The 19919-nt window shown below is 44.2% G+C and overlaps 1 protein-coding gene across 3 annotated transcripts in view; it reads left to right on the top strand.

The window, feature by feature from the left end:
- The first annotated feature begins 8766 nt into the window (after nucleotides 1-8766).
- STX16 (syntaxin 16) overlaps nucleotides 8767-19919 on the top strand; it is a 31079-nt gene continuing 19926 nt past the window's right edge. The window contains exon 1 of one of the 3 annotated variants that reach the window (XM_082226414.1): nucleotides 8767-9162. In XM_082226414.1, coding sequence (XP_082082540.1) covers nucleotides 9028-9162 — 135 coding nt within the window. In that variant the 5' untranslated portion in view covers nucleotides 8767-9027. The remainder of the gene's footprint in view (nucleotides 9163-19919) is intronic. The other 2 variants (XM_082226415.1, XM_082226416.1) reach the window with 2 other exon arrangements.

Raw genomic sequence — 19919 nt, forward strand, 5'->3', positions numbered from 1 at the left:
AATTACAAGAATTATTTCTAAATCAGAAAAGGGAAATGATATGCAAATCCTGCCCCATCTTTTCGGTAATGCATTTCTTCTTTCTTTCGGCGATATGCAAGTGCCGATCCAAGGGAAACCAGGCTTTCCGATTGTCGCTATTTTGGGGTGGGATCCAAATTGCGTACCACCAAATTCAGGTTAAACAATAATAGTTGATTTGAGAAGTCTTGCACAACAAACCCTCAAAGATCAGGCTTTTCTCAAGAAGGAAAGCGACAGGAAAATGTGAGATAACTCTTGCTTTGGAGCAACATCGTCTAACCTCCCTGCAAACAATCTGTATGGATGCTTGTTAAATAGCCAACACCATCTAATCTCCCTGCAAACGACTCAGGAAGAGTGCTCAGTAAACAGGTGGTGCAGAAGAGAGCAGAAAAACCTAATGAGGCGGCCACAGTACAGTGGTGCCTCGCAAGACGAAAAAAATCCGTTCTGTGATTCTCTTCGTCTAGCGGTTTTTTCGTCTTGCGAAGCAAGCCCATTGACAGATTAGCGGATTAGCGCTATTAGCGGCTTTTAGCGGCTTATCTGCTGATCGGATCAGCTGATAAGCGGCTTAGCGGCTTAGAAAAAGGGGGGAAGGAAAAAAAACCAGCAGGAACTCGCAATACATTGTCGTCTTGCGAAGCAAGCCCATAGGAAATCCGTTTTGCGAAGCACCTCCAAAGCGGAAAACTCTTTTGTCTAGCGAGTTTTCCGTCTTGCGAGGCATTCGTCTTGCGGGGCACCACTGTATCTTTAAACCTCACTCTTGCATCCTGCACCCTCCTGTTTCATTTCTGGAAATGTGGTTTGCTTTTTAAGTTCAGAGCGGCTGCATTCAAAGCAGGAATCTCCTGCAGACGGAGGGAGTTTTGGCATTCTGCTTTCTTCAGCCAGAGCAGCCTCTTGGCACCTGACTTCAATCAGTCACAACAAGCACTTTTTTAAAGCATCCCCTCCCAACGTGCTCTGGTTCCCTTTAATGCGCAGTGACATCATGTAACTAATTAATCCCTGATCTTTCTAGCTACTAGGCTCCTCTCAGACAAGTCAGATATGCAATTACGCAAAGCTGCATCTTGGCAGGAGAGACCCAGCTGGAGAGGGGAATGTTGAGAGACACACGAGGCTGTCTAACACGCAGACCCAACACACAAGGCTGTCTAACACGCATTCTGCAAACACAGGAGTCCTGTTCATATTTTTATTTAAAATCCCTCCCTGCAGAGGGGATGGGTCGCGGAGAAGTCCAGTTGCACCAGGAAGTGATCTGACCATGGCACTTCTTTTGTTTCACTTTCACTTAGTATCAGATCACCCACGTCACTAGAGGTAAACACCAGGTCTAAGGCATGTCCGTGACTATGAGTTGGGCCAAACTTATTCAGGGACAGCCCCATGGAGGCCATGCTTTCCACGAAGTCCCGAGCGGCCCCTTGTAAGGCCGTGTCAGCATGGATGTTAAAATCCCCTAGGACAACCAAGCTAGGTGTCTCCAGGAGAACATCTGCCACGACCTGAAGCAGCTCGGGCAGGGAATCCTTGGTGCAGCAGGGAGGTCGGTACACCAAAAGGAATCCTGTACTGCCCCTATTGCCCAACCTCCAGAACATGCACTCAGAGAACTGGGTCTTCCCAGCAGGACGCCTGATGCAAGCTAGTGACTTCCTAAAAATCACTGCAACCCCCCCCCCCTCCGCGCCCACACGTCCTGGTTTGCTGTGCGTAAGAGAAACCTGGTGGACAAGCAGCAGCTAAGACAGGCCCATCTGCTTCATCCAACCAAGTCTCTGTTATACATGCCAGGTCAAGTCCTCCATCCACGATCAAGTCATGGATGGCAGTGGTCTTATGAATCATTGACCTAGCATTACACTGCAACACCTTCAGGTCATGTGGGTTTCCCTTGTTGATTCCAATATCCATCCGGTCAAGACCAGACCCGGAGGCAGGGATAGTCTTCAGACAACGACTAAACCTGCCTCCTAAGTAATGACATGGTACACAAAGAAGGACCTTTGATGATGGATGCCAAGTCTGGGCTGGTTTACATGGGGAGAGGTTGACTGAACGGGCTAGGTAGGGATCGGGAACCCCGAGCCCTCACAGAGCTACACCAGTGTTTCCCAACCACTGTTCCGCGGCACACTAGTGTGCCGCGAGATGTTGCCTGGTGTGCCGCGGGAAAAATTAAAAAATTCAAAAGATTTTTATTTTTTTTAAAGTCAAATTTTCGATTGGGGCACCGTCACTAGATGACCCCTGGGGTTCCCTCCCTCCCGCTCTGCGCCTCCCTCCTCCTCCTCCTCCGGGGAGGCCCTTCCTGGCTCTCGGCCAAGGCTTGGCGGCTGCCACTCACTCACTCGCTCGCCCACCCGTCCCTCCATCCCTGCACCCGGCCTCTCCTCCTGCGTCCCTGGCGCGGGGGCTGCCGGGATCCGTAGTCCCCTCGCCCTTGGGCTCCGCGCCCGCGCAGGGTGCACAAACTACGTTTCCCAGCGTGGCCTGGCGGGCCGGGCGTTTTGTTTGAAGCGCTCTTCTCCCGGCCATGGAATGAGCGCAGCGGCGGCGGCCGGGCGGGCAGGGGCTCTTCCGCGCAGACCCCGCGCAGCCTGCCTGCGCCCCCGCGGAGATCGGGCGGCAGGATGGAGCCCGGGGATCCCCGCGGAGGCGGAGCGGCAGCGGCGGAGGCTGCCCCCAGGTAGGGCTGCGTCGGGGGTTTTTTATTTTTGCAATGCTGCATCCGCGCCGGAGGGGACGCATCAGATCACGGGGAGACCCCTTGGCGGGCGTGAAAGGCAATGCATGCGTGCAGGCGTTGCATGGAGTGCAGTGCAATACAATGGCAACGCGGCACCCTGCATGCATGCATGCAACTTCCACCGGCGCTCTGGACTTGGCAGGTGAGGGGGGTCCCCAGTGGGCGGCAGAGAGAGCCGGGAGGGCGAAGGGGAGCCGGGGGGGAGCAGCGCTGCTCCCCGAGCCAAGCCCGGGGGGAAACTTCGGCGTCGTTGCGCCGGGTGTTGGAAGCGGAGGCTGGCCCCTCACCTGCAAAACCTGGTCGCCTCTCATATATTTCGTGCATTGCATTCATCGCCCGCTTTCTCCTCCAAGGAGCTCCCGGGGGCGCGCATGGTTCTCCCCGTGTTATCCTCGCAACAACAGCCCTGCGAGGTGGGTCAGGCGAGTGGCCCAAGGGAGCACCCAGGGATTGTCCTGGCCAGGTGGGGTGATTTGAACCCTGCTCTCTGCCTGGTCTTCGTCCTCATTTAGCCCCCACATGTGCATGACTGTGCATGACTGAGGTTTTCCCCCCTCGTCTTGGCTATGGTGTGAGTCTGTGCTGTTAATTAATGGGGTTCTGCCTTCGGAGAAGATGAGCCAGCCCTCAAGGAGGTGATTATGTAATTTGCTAGCAATTCATGTCCCTCCCGGCGTGACGCTGCGCGCTGACGTCACGGGGCTGTAATGGTGGTGTGCCTCGAGATTTTTTTCATGAAACAAGTGTGCCTTTGCCCAAAAAAGGTTGGGAAACACTGAGCTACACTTCCCCGAATTTCCCGTGAAGAAGGATTGATGGTTAATCCAGTCTGAGAATTGTAGCGATGGGAGGAGAAAGGAGGTCTCCTAAGAACTCTCAGTGCCCCGAACAAACTACAGGTTCCAGGATTCTTCGTTAGGGAAGCCATGACTGTTTAAAGCAGTACCATAGTGCTTTAAAGGAATGTGCGAACGTGGCCTTGATTTTCTCACCCTGGCTACCTCACCCCGAATTTCTGAAGCTGTGACAGAATCTTGACTAAACCCTGCCATTAATAATATTTTTATTGCAGCCATTCACTCTGCTGTCCGCCATATTTTACTCAAGTTTACCTCATTTTGGCTGGGATCCTATATACACCAGCAGCGGGGGTCGTGCGGCCTTCCAGCTCCCCTCGGCCCCAGCCAGCATGGCCTGGGGTCAGGAAAGGTGGGAGTTATGATCCAAGGACATCTGGAAAGCCACAGGTTCCCCACGGCCGCTCTATACACTTATCTGGAGGGAAAGCTCCATCTAATTCAATGGAGCTTTCTTTTGAGCAGGCCTGCATAAGGAGGTCAGACTGTTTCTTACTTTCCCCTCTTGTATAGCTAACTCAAGTCTGTATAAATATGTTTCGGATTTTAGTTCCTACTACGCAAGTTAAACCCTGTTGAAAATCAATTCATCACGTTAGGCAGGAACGAGAATATTGGTGATGCACCAGACAAACGAATCTGTTAGGCTTACTATAAAGAGCTTGCAGACCAAACAAGTTGGAGAGCTACTTTTGCCTGCCCCCTGCTGCTCACAGGGGGAAGTGCCACCAATCAGTGGCCCTTTTTTTCCATCGCTCTCCCCTGAAGATGATTAATGATGAAATGATATTTAATATAAAGCAGAGTCAGGATATTTCTTTCCACTAAAGTTCCAAGAAGAAAATATACATTATGCAGTGTTTCTGAACCTTAAAAATATCTTTGTTATTTCACTGGTTATTTTTACTTTTAAATGCGCAATGGCTATTAATTTCTTTGGAAAGACATCTTTAAAGCAGTTGTTGCTCAAGTGCCTGAAAAGAGATCCTTCCTCGATTAGAGCTGTTATTGCTGGAAAGAACATCAGACCACATTCGAGTGCATTAACTGCTTTATGAATCAACTTGTTTCATTTAGCTGGCAGGGAGAAACATTCAGATGCAGAGAGATAAATCTTCTGAGAGAACGCGGATGTCAGAGTTATTAATTAAGACAGCAGGATCAAAGGAAGCAAACGGAGGAAGCACAGGAGTTTAAGCCTATTCTTCTCACTGACGCAAACATTATAACTTCACTGGAAACTGGCCTACCTTTCCTGCTTAAAATTCATCACTTACATCCAGCTACGTGCCATTGAAGCTGGGAAGCTAGCATTCATGCCTTTGCACCCTCAAAACTAGACTACTGCATCTGCCCCACATGGGACTGCCCTCTGTGACTGTTCCAAAGGCAGAGACTTGGCAGCCTGTCTCCTAGCATGGGTGACTTGCTCTTTCAAGTTACAATTCATGGTGCTAGCGTTAGCCTAAAAAGCCCTAAAATGCTTTGGCCATTGTGTGTGTTAGAAACTGCTGCAACCCTTATGCAGAAAGATGCATATACCAGTACAGTGGTACCTCGGATTAAGAACTTAATTCATTCTGGAGGTCCGTTCTTAACCTGAAACTGTTCTTAACCTGAAGCACCACTTTAGCTAATGGGGCCTCCTGCTGCTGCTGCGCCGTCGGAGCACAATTTCTGTTCTCATCTTGAAGCAAAGTTCTTAACCCAAGGTACTATTTCTGGGTTAGCGGAGTCTGTAACCTGAAGCGTCTGTAACCCGAGGTACCACTGTAAAATCATAGTACAGTGTTTAAAAGCAAATGAAAACCACAAGTAAGAGAGTTAAAGCACAACTTGCTTCAAAGGACTGCTGAAAAACAAAGGTCTTTGTCAACAGAGAGGAAGCCTCAGCTCTGCAGGGAGCTCCACAAAATTGGGCCGACACTACTGCTTGTATGGCTCTTGTTGGAGACAATCTGTGCTTGTCCCCCAACCCAACAGCAGCATTTTGCACAAACACACCCAGAGCTTCCCCAGCAGGCCCAAGGGTAGCTGCCCCACACAGCGCCGCAGATCACATCAATCTGATTTGCCTGGTGAGGTTAAGTCAACGCATGCTAAGCAACACGCAAGCCACAATCTTCTCTCTGGTTTTTATAGAGCCTCCCAGAATGTGTGTTGTTAATACTGAGGCCTGTGTTCTCTACTCATTATTGCATAGCACCATCTACAGTCATGTCTATGCTGCAAACAAGCCAAAGGAAGACAGACTTGTGAAGTAATGGGGCATACATACATACAAACACACACAGAAGACTTTTTTGTGACAGTACTTGTACTCTTCTTTTGCTGCTGGTCGGGCAGCCATTTTATGCTGGTTCCCGCGACATTTTTATCAGCGTATGTGTTCCAGCACCTCTCTTTTTTTTAATCAAACCAGCAGCATATATGCATTTATTCTGGCCTACAGTTGCCTGGCAGCATCTTAAAAAGCAGAGACATCACCTTGCCAATAAAGGTCCATATAGTTAAAGCTATGGTTTTCCAGTAGTGATGTATGGAAGTGAGAGCTGGACCATAAAGAAGGCTGATCGCCGAAGAATTGATGCTTTTGAAGTATGGTGCTGGAGAAGACTCTTGAGAGTCCCAAGGACTGCAAGAAGATCAGACCTATCCATTCTGAAGGAAATCAGCCCTGAGTGCTCACTGGAAGGACAGATCCTGAAGCTGAGGCTCCTATACTTTGGCCACCTCATGAGAAGAGAAGACTCCCTGGAAAAGACCCTGATGTTGGGAAAGATTGAGGGCACAAGGAGAAGGGGACGACAGAGGACGAGATGGTTGGACAGTGTTCTCGAAGCTACCAGCATGAGTTTGACCAAACTGCAGGAGGCAGTGGAAGACAGGCGTGCCTGGCGTGCTCTGGTTCATGGGGTCACAAAGAGTCGGACACGACTAAACGACTAAACAACAACAACAACATAGTTGCCTAGCCCTAAAGAACTACAGCAGGAATCGCCGACCCAGCACCCAAGGGTGCCATGGCACCTGCAAACACCTTCTTTGGGCACCAACAAACTATGTTTGGGACTAATCAAAGAGGCAAAAATATCCCAGGAGCCATAATTCCCAGCTTTCATTTGAAAACAAAAACGTTTCTAGCATTTCTGGAATCTTGTGAAGTGAAACATACATATACTGTATACCATTCCTCTCAAAAAAATTTTTTTGAGAAATTAGCCAGCTCCACTCTCTCCATGCCCCTCTCCACCCCACCCCACCTCTGTGCCCAAAAAATTCCTGCAAGTGCCCACATATTTGAAAGAGGGGGATGTGCACTTTTGAGAGAGATATGAATTTGATATCTCTCTGTGTGTGTGGTTTGTGAGATGCACTTGAACTGAGAAAGACAAAGAGATGTATATTTAAAGTGTGTGTGAGAGAGAGTGCATGAGGGGATGCATGCATGTACGTGTCTGGTGTGTATATTTTCCGTGGTACTGTATACTGTTCCCTGTTGTTATTAAGCTGCAACAGCATCACTGTGTGTTCATGTGAGAAAGAAATGGGGGCACTCAGCAATGATTTATTTTTTTATTTCTTATTTATTTGTCACTCAGCCCAGCCTTCATGTGTCATGATACCAACTCAGGTGTGTCGTATCCCATTACCTGCCTTTGGAGACAGAATGGCCACTACCAGTAGAGGGATTTAGAAAGACAAGCAGCCCTGCTTCAGCCCTGCAGTTCTCACCATCGCTTTCTGTGGGGTGGTCTTGACAAAATCTCTCCTGGCTTCATTTTTTTTAAAAATGATATTTATTAATATTTCACAAACAATAAAAACAAAATCCAACATTTAAACGTTTAAACAATTAAACTACAAAAACAAGACAAATAAAAATACACAGTAGAAAAACAGTTAATAAAAGAAAGGTAGAAAGAAAGAAAAAAGTAAAAAATGGAGAATAAGAAGAGAAAATGCCACAAAACAAAACTCAAAATGAATTAATATTTTCAAATCTTATGTTTCCTTCACTAATTTCTTGACCTCCTCGCACCTCCCATTTTGTATTCCAGTTCAGATATTAAATTCAGCAAATCCTTACCCTCTAGCATTTTATCCTTACTCCATATATTAACCTATTATTATAAATATCCATTTCCAATTATCATTCCCTATTTACATTTTCTTATGCATCTCTTTACCAGTTATTTTCAATCAGACGTCATTTCAACATTCCTTAATTTTACAGTGCTTCTGCAGGTAATCTTTAAACTTCTTCCAATCTTCCTCCACCGACTCTTCTCCCTGGTCACGGATTCTGAAGGTGAACTGGAACCCGCTTGCACCACCTTGCTGCGGGCATTGCACTGGGGAGAGCTCCACCAACATCTGCCCAGCTTCCATAAGTTCCACCACTAGACTTCAGCCAGCTTCCGACCATAGCAATCCCTCCACACAAGGGACTCCACTCATCTATAGTCCAACCCGCTGCAATACAGGAATATTATTATTATTATTATTATTATTTATTGAATTTATGCACCGCCCTATACCCGGAGTTCACGGGTCTCGAACTTACGACCCTCACATTAAAGAGTCTCACTCTCTGCCGGCTGCGCCACCCACAACCCTCACGCCGACTTCTCGCCCCACGAGTCGCCTAGCCGGCTTATCGGGCGAAAAAAAACCGGGAACCGGAAGTTTCGCTTGCGAACCATTACGACCGCGAGCTCTTTGGCCGGCGCCGCTCCCCCGCTCTCCCTCCTCCCCCGCCTACCTCAGGAGCCCGGGCGCGCGGGCGGAACGTTCGAGCGCCGCTTCCTGGAGGCGCGGGGGAAGCGTGTCCCCGTTGCACGATGCGGAAGTGAGCCGCGGCTGGCGGCGGGGTTACAGCGGGGTTCCATCCGGGTCCGGCTAGGGAAAGGATGTGGGGGGCTGGAGGGGGCCGGGGCTAGGATCCTTCCCGGTTCCTGGCGGGGGGGTGGGGAGAGGAAGAGCCTTCCGGGGGGCTGGTCCTGGGTCCGCCCCGGGCGAGGCTGGGCGTGAGGCGCCCTTTGGGCGGGTGGGATTCCGGGGGGGGGGCCCGACCCCAGGAAAGGCGACCCTCAGCAAGACTAGGGTGGGGGGGTGGGGGTCCCCGGGTGGGGGTCCCCATGAGGGGAAGCAAGGGGGGCTCCTCCTCGGAGATTTGCAGGTGCCTCGAGGAAACCGAGTGAAGGGCTTTGAGTCCCGGGAGCGTTTCAAGCTCTCCGCCCCCGCAGGATTTTGAATGGGCTCCGTCCTGAGGGGAAGCTAGGAGAGGGCCGGAGTTGGGATCGGGGCCCCTGAGGAGCCTATAGGGCCCAGTGGATAGGTCCCCTCGCGTGGTGTTTTCCCCCTGGTGGGGTTTAGAAGGCCATGGCCACCCGGCGTTTAACAGACGCCTTCTTGTTGTTGCGGAACAACGCGATCCAAAGCCGGCAGCTGCTGGCCGAGCAAGTGAGTAGTTACGGCTCCTCCAGCCCTCTGACTTCACGTAGCATGGCTGCTGCGGTGAGTCTCCCTTCGTCCTACTGTATCCCACATTTCGCTGTTTCTTAAGTGCCAGCTGCGTTGTAGGGCTGTCAGACAGCAAGCATGTCATCCTTGTGTCTTCTTTCCCCCCTTTCCTCAACCTCTCTTACTCGCCTGTATCCTCTATATGTATATAAAAAAATGTGTTTGCTCCCCCGCTCCCAGTTCAATGTCCACTGTTAGGATTTGCATACATCGAGGGGCACCCTGGCTTTTAAGGAACTACCCTGTTTCGAAACTGGTGTGCTTGCATTAAAAACAACTGTAGTAGCAAAGGGAGTTTTCTAATGGTAGGTCGGTTAACGCCTTGCAAGCAGAAAAACTAGGTTTGCTCCCAGTGTATGTTCAGCAAGGAACTGCAGCCAGTCACAGCTAGTCAATTTTTATTGTGCATTTAGATGCAGAAGTGAATGTTTTTCTTTCCCTGTTTTCCTGTCAAATTGCAGACTTCGAACATGTCTGATTTTACTTAAGTCTTTAAGAGTTTTGAAAGCTTCATATGGGATTATTTGACATGGCAGCCTCCAATTTCTTTTGTTTTGCTAATGTTCTTGGAAGATGTCCAGTTGAATAATTTTTATTTTGTCCTGGGCACACATAGAATCCCCCAACATTTGACCCAGCCATCCAAGTTCTGGGCATCCAACTCTTTAGTGTTCCCCTTGAGTACTGTACATTATTTTTCTCATAATAAGGAGTATGGCAATCATTCACTTATGGGGGGAAATAAAGTTGTGCACTTGGATACTCTGCTGGGATTCCCGTTCTGTGTCTCAGCTATTTTTGTTCCATGGAAATCTAAGAGAATTAACAATTAAGCTAGCCCCTTTCTGCAGTCCCTCCTTCTGCAAAGTACTGCCTGAATTGTTTCTTGTCACTTGAACTGATTTAGATAGATAAATGTGGCAATTAAAAGTGGGTGTAGCCTTGAATCTCCCAATGCGTGCCTACACTTTCTTTTGATCTGCTGAGTGTTCTTGAGCAAGTTACTCTGGTTCAATGTCCTGTTCTGTTAAAGGGGAAAGAGTATCCTTGCTGTTTTTCTAAAGCACTCTGAAGTTGAACAGACAACCTATTAAAAAAACCAATTGCTATAATATATCCCAATATCCATTTCTTTTCTTTTTTGTGTGTCAACTTTCCCTTCTCCATCTTTATGTTACAATTAATTTGGTAAAATGTGATAGGAAGATATTCCTAGATGCCAGAATAAAATCATTTATTTTATTCTGAATCAAATTTTTAGGCACCAACTTGGTGCTGAAATTAGGATAGGTTAGGGATTTTGCTCCTCATAAGTACACATGCCACTATAATGTCTGTCTGTCTGTCTGTCTTTTCCCCCCCCTCTGTGTGTGTGTGTGTGTGTTTTCATATCAGTCACCTCTCTGTCTATTGATTTTGCTTACTTTTCAGCTTACTGCTATAGTATTATGCTTCATTATTACACCACTACCATTCCGTTCAGAAAACATTAAATTGTTGCCTTCTCTTTTTTTTTATAATAATTTTTATTACATTTTTCCAAATTACAAATAAGAAAAGACAGAATAAAAGAAAAGATAAGAAAAAAGAACAGAAAATAACATCCATTTCAATAACTTATTTCAAATTTCCATTGGACTTCCCCACGTCTCCCGCATAGTGCATTCTTGATAATAAAGTCATCAGCAAATTATACCCTTATTTCGTGTTTTTCTTTATATTTTCAATTGCAATTTAAGTTTAAATCTCTTGTTCTCCGTTTACTCTAAAAATATAACCTGATATCATTTAACCCATTTAAACTTTGGTTCTTTCCCAAATGTTAACAATTTCCTAAATAATTAAACTTCATTGCTGGGGCTAACGTTCTAAATCATACGACATCTTATGTTTCATACAACTTATAATACTTTTGCAAATAGTCTTTGAATTTTTTCCAATCCTCCTCCATTGCCTCTTCTCCCAGATCCCGGATTCTTGCAGTCATCTCAGCCAGTTCCATGTAGTTCATCAGTTGCGTCTGCCACTCCTCCAGTGTGGGCAAATCTTGGGTCTTCCAATACTTGGCGATAAGAATTCTTGCTGCAGTTGTAGCATACATAAAAAAAGTTCTATCCTTTTTTAACACCTTCTGGCCGACAATGCCCAGAAGGAAGGCCTCTGGTTTCTTGGGAAAGGTGTACTTAAACACCTTCTTTAACTCATTATAGATCATTTCCCAAAAGGCCTTCAATCTTGGGCACGTCCACCAGAGGTGGAAGAATGTCCCTTCAGCCTCCTTACATTTCCAACATTTATTATCAGACAAATGGTATATCTTAGCGAGTTTGACTGGGGTCATGTACCACCTGTATACCATTTTCATAATGTTTTCTTTCAAGGCATTACATGCCGTAAACTTCATACCGGTGGTCCATAACTTTTCCCAGTCTTCTGACATGATATTGTAACCAATGTCTTGAGCCCATTTTATCATGGCTGTTTTAACTATTTCATCCTGAGTGTTCCATTTAAGCAGCAAGTTGTACATTCTCGAAATTACCTTGGTCTTTGGTTCTAACAACTCTGTCTCAAGTTTCGATTTTTCCACCTGGAATCCTATTTTTTTGTCTTGCTTAAAAACCTCATTAATTTGGGCATAATGTAACCAGTTTTGCACCTTATCCTTTAATTTTTCAAAGCTCTGCAATCTCCAATTACCTCCAATGTTTTCTATTATTTCCCAATATTTCGGCCAGTATGCCTCCATATTGGATGTTTTCCGAGCTTTGGCCTCTATTGGTGAAATCCACCTCGGAGTTTTACTTTCCAATAAGTCTTTGTATTTTTTCCAGACCATAAATATTGCTTTTCTGACAATATGGTTTTTAAACATTCCATGTGTTTTCCCCTTGTCATACCACAAATACGCATGCCAACCTAACGAATTGTTAAAGCCTTCCAGATCTAGGACATCAGTATTTTCCAATGAAATCCAATCTTTCATCCAGCAGAAGGCCGCAGCTTCATAATATAACCTTAAGTCCGGCAGGGCAAACCCCCCTCTCTCCTTTGCATCAGTTAATATTTTAAACTTTATTCGGGGCTTTTTGCCCTGCCAGACAAATTTAGAAATATCCTTCTGCCACTTTCCAAAACAATCCACTCTGTCCACGATCTGCAAAGCCTGAAACAAAAACAACATTTTTGGCAAAACGTTCATTTTTATAGCTGCAATTCGGCCTAACAAGGATAGTTTCAATCTTGACCAAATTTCTAAATCTTTTTTGACTTCTGACCAACATTTTTCATAATTGTCTTTAAATAAGTTCAAGTTCTTGGAGGACAGATTGACCCCCAGGTATTTCACTTTTTTAACAATGTTTAGTTCTGTTTCCCTCTGAAACCCCTCTGTTTCAGTAACCGTCAAGTTTTTCCCTAACACCTTAGTCTTTTGTTTATTCAACTTAAAACCCGCCACCCGACCAAATTTCTGAATCAATTCCAAAACTCTTTTTGTGCTAGATTCTGGCTCCTGTAATGTTAAAACTAAGTCATCTGCAAATGCTTTCAGTTTATATTGTTTCGCTCCGACCCGTATTCCTTGTACCTGCCGATCCTCCCTTATCATTTTCAGCAAAACCTCCAGGACTGAAATAAACAACAGAGGGGATAGGGGGCACCCCTGGCGTGTTCCTTTTTCAATATGAAGTTCTTCTGTCACCACATTGTTCACTATCAACTTAGCTTTTTGTTCAGAATAGATTGCCTCTATTCCATTCTCAAACCCCCTTCCCACTCCCATCCCTTCCAAGTTTTTCTTCATAAATTTCCAAGAAATGTTGTCAAAGGCCTTCTCCGCGTCAATAAAAATTAACACCGCTTTGGTGTTAATATTTGTTTGTAAGAGTTCCAAAATATCGATAATGTTCCTGGTATTATCATACAAATGTCTACCTGGGAGAAAGCCTGCTTGGTCCTTATGGATTACTGCATTTAATACCTTTTTAAATCTGTTAGCCAAGACATCCGCAAATATTTTGTAATCCACATTTAGGAGTGAGATGGGGCGATAGTTCTTAAGTTGAGTCTTTTCAGTTTCCACTTTAGGTATCAATGTGATGAATGCTTCTTTCCACGTATCTGGTGCCCTCCCTCCCCCCATAATCTGGTTGCAAACCTCCATTAATGGTTGCATCAAATAGTCTTTTAAAGTCCTGTAGTATTTGGAGGTAAGTCCATCGGGGCCCGGAGATTTGCCTAATTGCATATTCTGAATGGCATCCTCGATTTCCTGTTGTGTTATTTTACAATTCAAGATTGATCTCTTCTCTTGAGATAATTTTGGTAGGCCATTATCTTTCAAAAATTGTTCTATCTCGGTTGCCTCCTCGGGTTCTTGTGTGTACAATTTTTTAAAATATTTCTGGAAGCACTTTCTAATTTCTCCCGGTTTCTGAAAATTTTTCCCTTCAACTTCTAAATTGGTAACATAGTTTAATTTTTGTCTCTTTTTCAACTGCCAAGCGAGCAGTTTCCCACATTTATTCGCAGATTCAAAAGATCTTTGTTTCATTTGTTTGATTTTCCATTCCACTTCTTGGTTAATCAATTTCGCATATTGTGACTGGTGAAATTTGATTTCTCTTAAAGTCTCTTTTGATTTTGGATTCACTCTTAATTTTTTCTCTCCATCACTTATCTTCTCCAATATCTTATCTTTTTTACTATTCCAAAGTTTTTTCTTAATTGTATTCTGTTGTATCAGAAACCCTCTCATAACAGCTTTACTTGCGTCCCAGATAATTCTTTTTTCCACCGAGGTATTCAAGTTGATTTCAAAATAGTCCTTTAAAGTTTTTTGGGCCTTCTTTACAATCTCTTGATCTCTTAACAGGTTGTCATTCATTTTCCATCTGAAGGAGTCGGCAGTAGTAAATCTCATTTCCATTTTCAAAGCGTTATGGTCGGAGCAAGTCTTTGGGCAGATTTCTATTTTTGTAGTCTTAGGTGCCAGCCCTCTAGTTGCCCAAATTTGGTCGATTCTTGTCCATGACAGGTGGGCCTCAGAAAAAAAGGTTCCTTCTTTACCTAGGGGGTTTCTCGTCCTCCATAAATCAATTAGGTCCATATTGTCAGTTAGTTCAAAGAAAGTTTTTGGTAGTCTTCCGTCTTTAGTCAAATTCTGATTCTGTGACTTATCCATCAAAGTAGAGACGACCCCATTCATATCTCCCATCATAATGATGTTGGAGTAGTCCAGATAGTCCAGTAATGTCTCGTGCAGCTTCTTATAAAATTCTGATTTCCCCTCGTTTGGTGCATAGATTCCTAATATCAGAACTTTTTCTCCTTGGGTCAGAATTTCAATAGCCAGGATTCTTCCTTGTTCATCTTTAAACAAAAATTTTGGTGATAGATTCTCTTTGGCGTAAATCACCACGCCTCTCTTCTTAACTCTATCTGATGAAATAAATTCTTGGCCTAATCTTTTATTTGTTAACACCTTCCTGTGTAGCCTGGTCACATGAGTTTCTTGCAAGCAGATTATGTCCAAATTCTCTTTCTTTAATATATGGAAAATCCTTTTGCGTTTTTCTGGGGAATTCGCGCCATTAATATTCCAACTATAGAGCTGCAGAGACATCCTGTATCAATCTGTTGTTACTCTTGTTGGGTGTCTTCTTTTTTGTCCAAATCCGAGGGTGGTGGCTCTTTTCCTAGCTCTGGTGGTGGCCAAATAGCTACCGCTCCTTTCTGCAAGTCTTCTCCGTGGTCGTGTAGGAACTTCTGGCTATCCTCTTTCGTTTTGATTTTTATCTTCTTTCCTTTGTATTTGAACGAAAGGCCTTGTGGAAACTCCCACCTGTAAGGTATTCCGTTGCCTCTCAAAAGTCCAGTTAGGTCAGTGTAGTTAGATCTTAGATCCAGTAATTGTTTAGGTATGTCCTTGTAAATTTGTGCTCTTCTGTCCTGGATCTCAAGTGCTTTATTGAAATGTAGGTCGAGTAGCTTGTCTCTCTCCTGCTTAGTCCTTAAGATAATCAAACAATCTCTAGGTCTGTCCTTCCCAGCAGCCCTTCCCAATCTAAATGCAGTTGTTATTTTAAAGTCTGTATCTTCGTTTATACCCCAGAATTTAGAGAATTCTTCTGTCAAAAAGCCAGTCAAGTCCTCTTTCTCGATCTCTGGGATAGAGCGTAATCTCAAATTATTTTCCCTGTTTCGCAGTTCCACCAAAGACAGATAGGCCTGCTGGTCAGTAATATGTTTATGGAGTGGCCTTACCTCTCCTTTCAGTTCCTCCACTTCTTTAGTTACTGCTTCTACTTTCTCATTCGCAGCCTCGGCCAATTTTCGATTTTCTGACACAACGTCCTTTAGGTTTCCAATATCTTGTGAATGCTTAGCCACCTGTTCAGAAAGTTTGTTGATTGAAGATGTGGCTAAGTCAATTTTTGCAGTTTGATCATCCACTTTTTTGTTCAAAATTGCAAATTGTTGTAGCATTTCCTCTAAAAGAATGTTGGATCCCCCAGCTGCCATATCTTCACTTGTTAATTGTTCTGGTTCTTCAGCTGGGGTTGTTGGTAATGGTACAGCCTGTAATACCGCAGGGACTGAAGATCTACGGCCCTGGGAAACCAAAGTTGTTTGTACCAATTTGCCTTTCCCTGCTTTCGACGCAGCTCTTGTTTTTGGTTTACCACTCATTCCACACTCATTCCACACCTGTCTTTGGATTCAAGGTCAAACTGTCCAAAGTTCCATGGGAAAGACAGGCCTCAGAGTGAGTCACCAAACCACAGAGAGACAAAACAAAGTCAGTTCTCAGGAAATTGTAAATCCCAAACTCCACTAGAGGGAGTATTGTTCAGTTCATGAAAGAAGAAACAAAGTTTCCGTCGCCATTAAAGTTCCTACAGTTAGTTAGATTAATAAATGTCTTTAGAGAAGAACTTTTCCTTCTTGCAGAGCCCTCTCAGTTTTGCCACAATAGTTTCCTAAAAGGTGCAAAATACAGTTGCTTAATTGTATCCACCGGTAGTGCCTCTAAATATCTGTTTCAACTTTGTAAGTGTATCCACAACACAACTTTTTGCCCGCTGCAAAGTCCGGGACTAGGGATTTTCAAGTCTTTAAAGTTTTGAAAGTTTTAGCGGAGAAGAAACCCCAAGTGAAATAAACACAGTCACGGAAAAATAAAGATAACTTGCCTTTCCCTTCAATTTCCGAATTTCTCCAGACGTATGCTGTCTCTCATTTAAAAGCCCTTTTGTACTGCTTCCAGCTTGTCAGTTTCTTTGCCTTTGATCATTAAGCACCTCCGGGAGACGGACTTCCTTTTTCTCGTCTCCCGCTTTCAGCCGAATTCACAAATTTGTAATCCAATCTCAAATAGATCCTACTCACGAGTAGTTACTTTGTAATCCAATGTAAAGGAAGAAAGGTCGGCGCTCATCGGTAGCAGCTGCGCGGCTTCACTCCCGCAGAAAGAGCGATGAATCCACAGCACCGCTTCCCCTCCGCGCTTCCGGAGCCCCTTACGGGGTCCCTTCTTCGTTTTGGGGGTCGCTCTCGGTGCCCGCCGGATCCCACGGCCACGAGCTCGCTCTGCTCGTGGTTTAACTTAATGGGTCGTCGCTTCGCCGTAGCGAACAACCCTTTTCTGCGGAGCCCCTCTTTGCTGCGCAAAGAGGACCGCCATTACACGTTTCGCGCCGCCTCCGGAAGTCAAATTGTTGCCTTCTCCTCTTTCTCCCAATTGTATTCTCCTTTAGTGAGTGAAAAATAAGCTTAATTTATACTGATCTCCGAGGCACTAGTGCAAGGAACAGTATCTTGTATTGTTCTGTTTTGTGCTATGCAACTGCTGAGTGTTCAGCTGGTGTGCAAGTGTTTCTCTACACGTTGAAAATTAGTTGAAAACTGCATGCAGGTTCTATGTTGTTAGACTATTACCTAGTTACAGTGCAGTCCTTCCTATGCATGCCCACTCAAAAGTAAGTCCCAGTGAGTTCAGTAGGACTTGGTCCCAGGAAAGTGGGTATAGGATTGCAGTCATAGTTTTTTGTTGTCCTCCAGCTCTGTTTTTGTTACGCCAGAGATAAAATGTATCCTCATGCTAGAAATGTGTTTAAAAGAAAACACCAGTACAGTAATTTATACCTTTAAACAATACTTTGAAGTACAGGCAAATTGGCATCTTAGCAACTGATTTGCACAAAATTATATAGGCTTCTTCAGACATTTAGAGACTCTTGTAATTTAAAAGAAACTGTCTATTGTGGGTTTGGATAGATAATAAAAGATCCTAATTACCATTTCCCTGGTGCTCAAGTACTTTTGTGTACATAACTGCTATGTTGTACCACGTGGGAATGCTTTATTTTGAAGGCTGTATGTTAGAATGGGGGGGAAACTGCCTTATTCCTATGTAATTTATTACAGCCAATGTAAAAAATATTGATTAACTTGGTTATTACTAAATTCTTTTGGCAGCCCCTCTTAAAAGTTTTAAGCCCTCTTATAACATCTCTTCCTTTCTACCTGAAGGATAGACACCCCTCCCCCCATTTTTGCAATGCACTTCGCCCAAGTGGTCATAATTGGACTCCTGCTCCTATCAGATCATGTTAATGTTGATTTGCATGCTGCTTTTTAAGCCAAAGGCTGGTAGCTGATAAGATAAGAAAAACACATAATGCAACAAAATAAAAGTCAATCACAATTAATGCTCGGTAGTTAAAGAGCTGGTAAATATCTAACAGTTGGAAGAATGGAACTCTGATGAAAAGGAATGAATAATTATTTGTTAAATAGAGAGACGTAAGGGAGCCTTTCCAAAACCTGTTGGCTACGAAGAAGCCCGTGTCCATGTACTCACCAAATTAACCTCAGATAATGGTGAGGCACAGAGACTTCTTGGAAGGTCTTAACAAGCATACAGTATCATAAGGAAGTAAGCGTTCAGATAACCTGGGACTGGGATGAGCAATACCAAACCTTTCTGTGGGGAATTTGGATTGAGCAGAGGTGCAGGAAGGTTAAGCATCCTGTCTCCTATTGAGACTCCATTTTAGGAGACCTTCATCCTCTTTGTTCCCACTTTTCCACGTTTAACCAGGGTGGCTGCAGTAGGTAGATTGCTATACACGTCTCGTTTGACTGTCTACCGTGGGCAGCTGTGTCTCTCGCAGGCATTACTGAAATCACATTATCAGAAAACTATAAAATGTCTGTGAATTCCAGGGTCCTTCTAAAAAGGAGGAAGAATGAATGAATGAACGAGCCACAAGCTAAGAGCCATATTGTATGGCATGTGGTCTGTTTCATTCACACTGGAGAAGAGAGTCCAGTTCCCTGAGGCTGACCATCCTAGATGAATGTTGTTGAACAGATTGCAGCTCCTGCTTTATCCACCCACACCCTAAAAGTTTTGATATTGGAGTGGATCAAGATCTACTTCCCATGTTACACATTTCCTATGTGAAAGCACATCTGTGTAGCATGGCATCCATAGATCATCATGTCTGACAATCACACTTGTGTGCATTTTGCACACACAGTGGAAGGAGTTGGCCAATCACAGCTTCCTTATATGTGTGCCTGTTGTCAAACTTGATGATCTACAGATGGGTTTCTACTTCTCGATACACATGTTTTCCGGGTAGCTTGTAAAGTATCACTTTCCAACCTTGGGCCCCCAGGTGTTGTTTTACAATCCCTGTCATCTCTGACGGCTGGCTCTGCTGGCTAGGGATGATGGGATTTGTAGTCCAACAACATCTGGGGGCACAAGGTTGAGAAGGCTGCTCTAAAGAAAGAGGCAAATTGCTGGTTATTGGGGAAATACATGTGGTCTCTTCTCTGCTGCAGTTTTCAGCATGTGCCATTGTGGGATGCTGTAATAGAAGTTTCAAAGGCCGTTTTGTTCTCGGGGAGTGCAACACTGCATGCACATTAAAAGATCAAGTTATATATATTTAAAAACTTGAGTCCAGATCCTGGAACATTTGCCATTGGTGTTTGAAATTGCATGTGGAATAATCACTATTAAAAACACAGTATGAAAAGTTTTCTTCTTTTAAAAATACAATCACTATTAATATGAATAAAATATCCCTGTATGAACAGTTCTTTAACTCTGTGTTAAACCAAGGGCTCAATTGACATTTCCATATTCCTTACTGTAAAATAAGCAGATTTTTTCTGGCTGGTAACCAACACAAACCAGATCAGTTGTGTTCTGTATTCATTTCCTATTTAAAGATAGAAAATCCATCTATCTTTAAAAAGGCTTGCAGTAAATACATCTTTTGCATTAATGCACTTTCTGTATGAATAGGCAGTTCTTCAGGCTTAAATTTCAACTCTTCCCATTCCATTGACTCAACTGTGTAAATAGTTTGCTTTGTAACCAGCAACTTGTGAAATCAAATTTATACCACTTTAAATTAATTTTGTTTCCAATGGCAAAGGTCACATCTGGCAGGGTAGTTCCAATGTGCTTTACTTTGGCACTGCCCTGCCATTTCTTCCCAATTGTTTGTCCAGATTATAATTATAATTTCATGGGCATCTGCAGTTTTAATTCTGCTTTGTAAAGTCTCAAGCTAATAATAGTAAGTAATAATAATAATAATAAGTAAGTGCCTGGTCAAATGCAGGTTCTTTCCAAAAGGGTAATAGAATAAAAATGGTTAGTTAAGTATAGAAGAGCATCATATTTGCAAACAGTGTGCTAATGTGGGTAGAAAATAAATGTTGTT

This window comes from Podarcis vaucheri (genome assembly GCF_965113315.1).
Source record: "Podarcis vaucheri genome assembly, chromosome: 6".
NCBI classification, from domain to species: Eukaryota; Metazoa; Chordata; class Lepidosauria; order Squamata; family Lacertidae; genus Podarcis; species Podarcis vaucheri.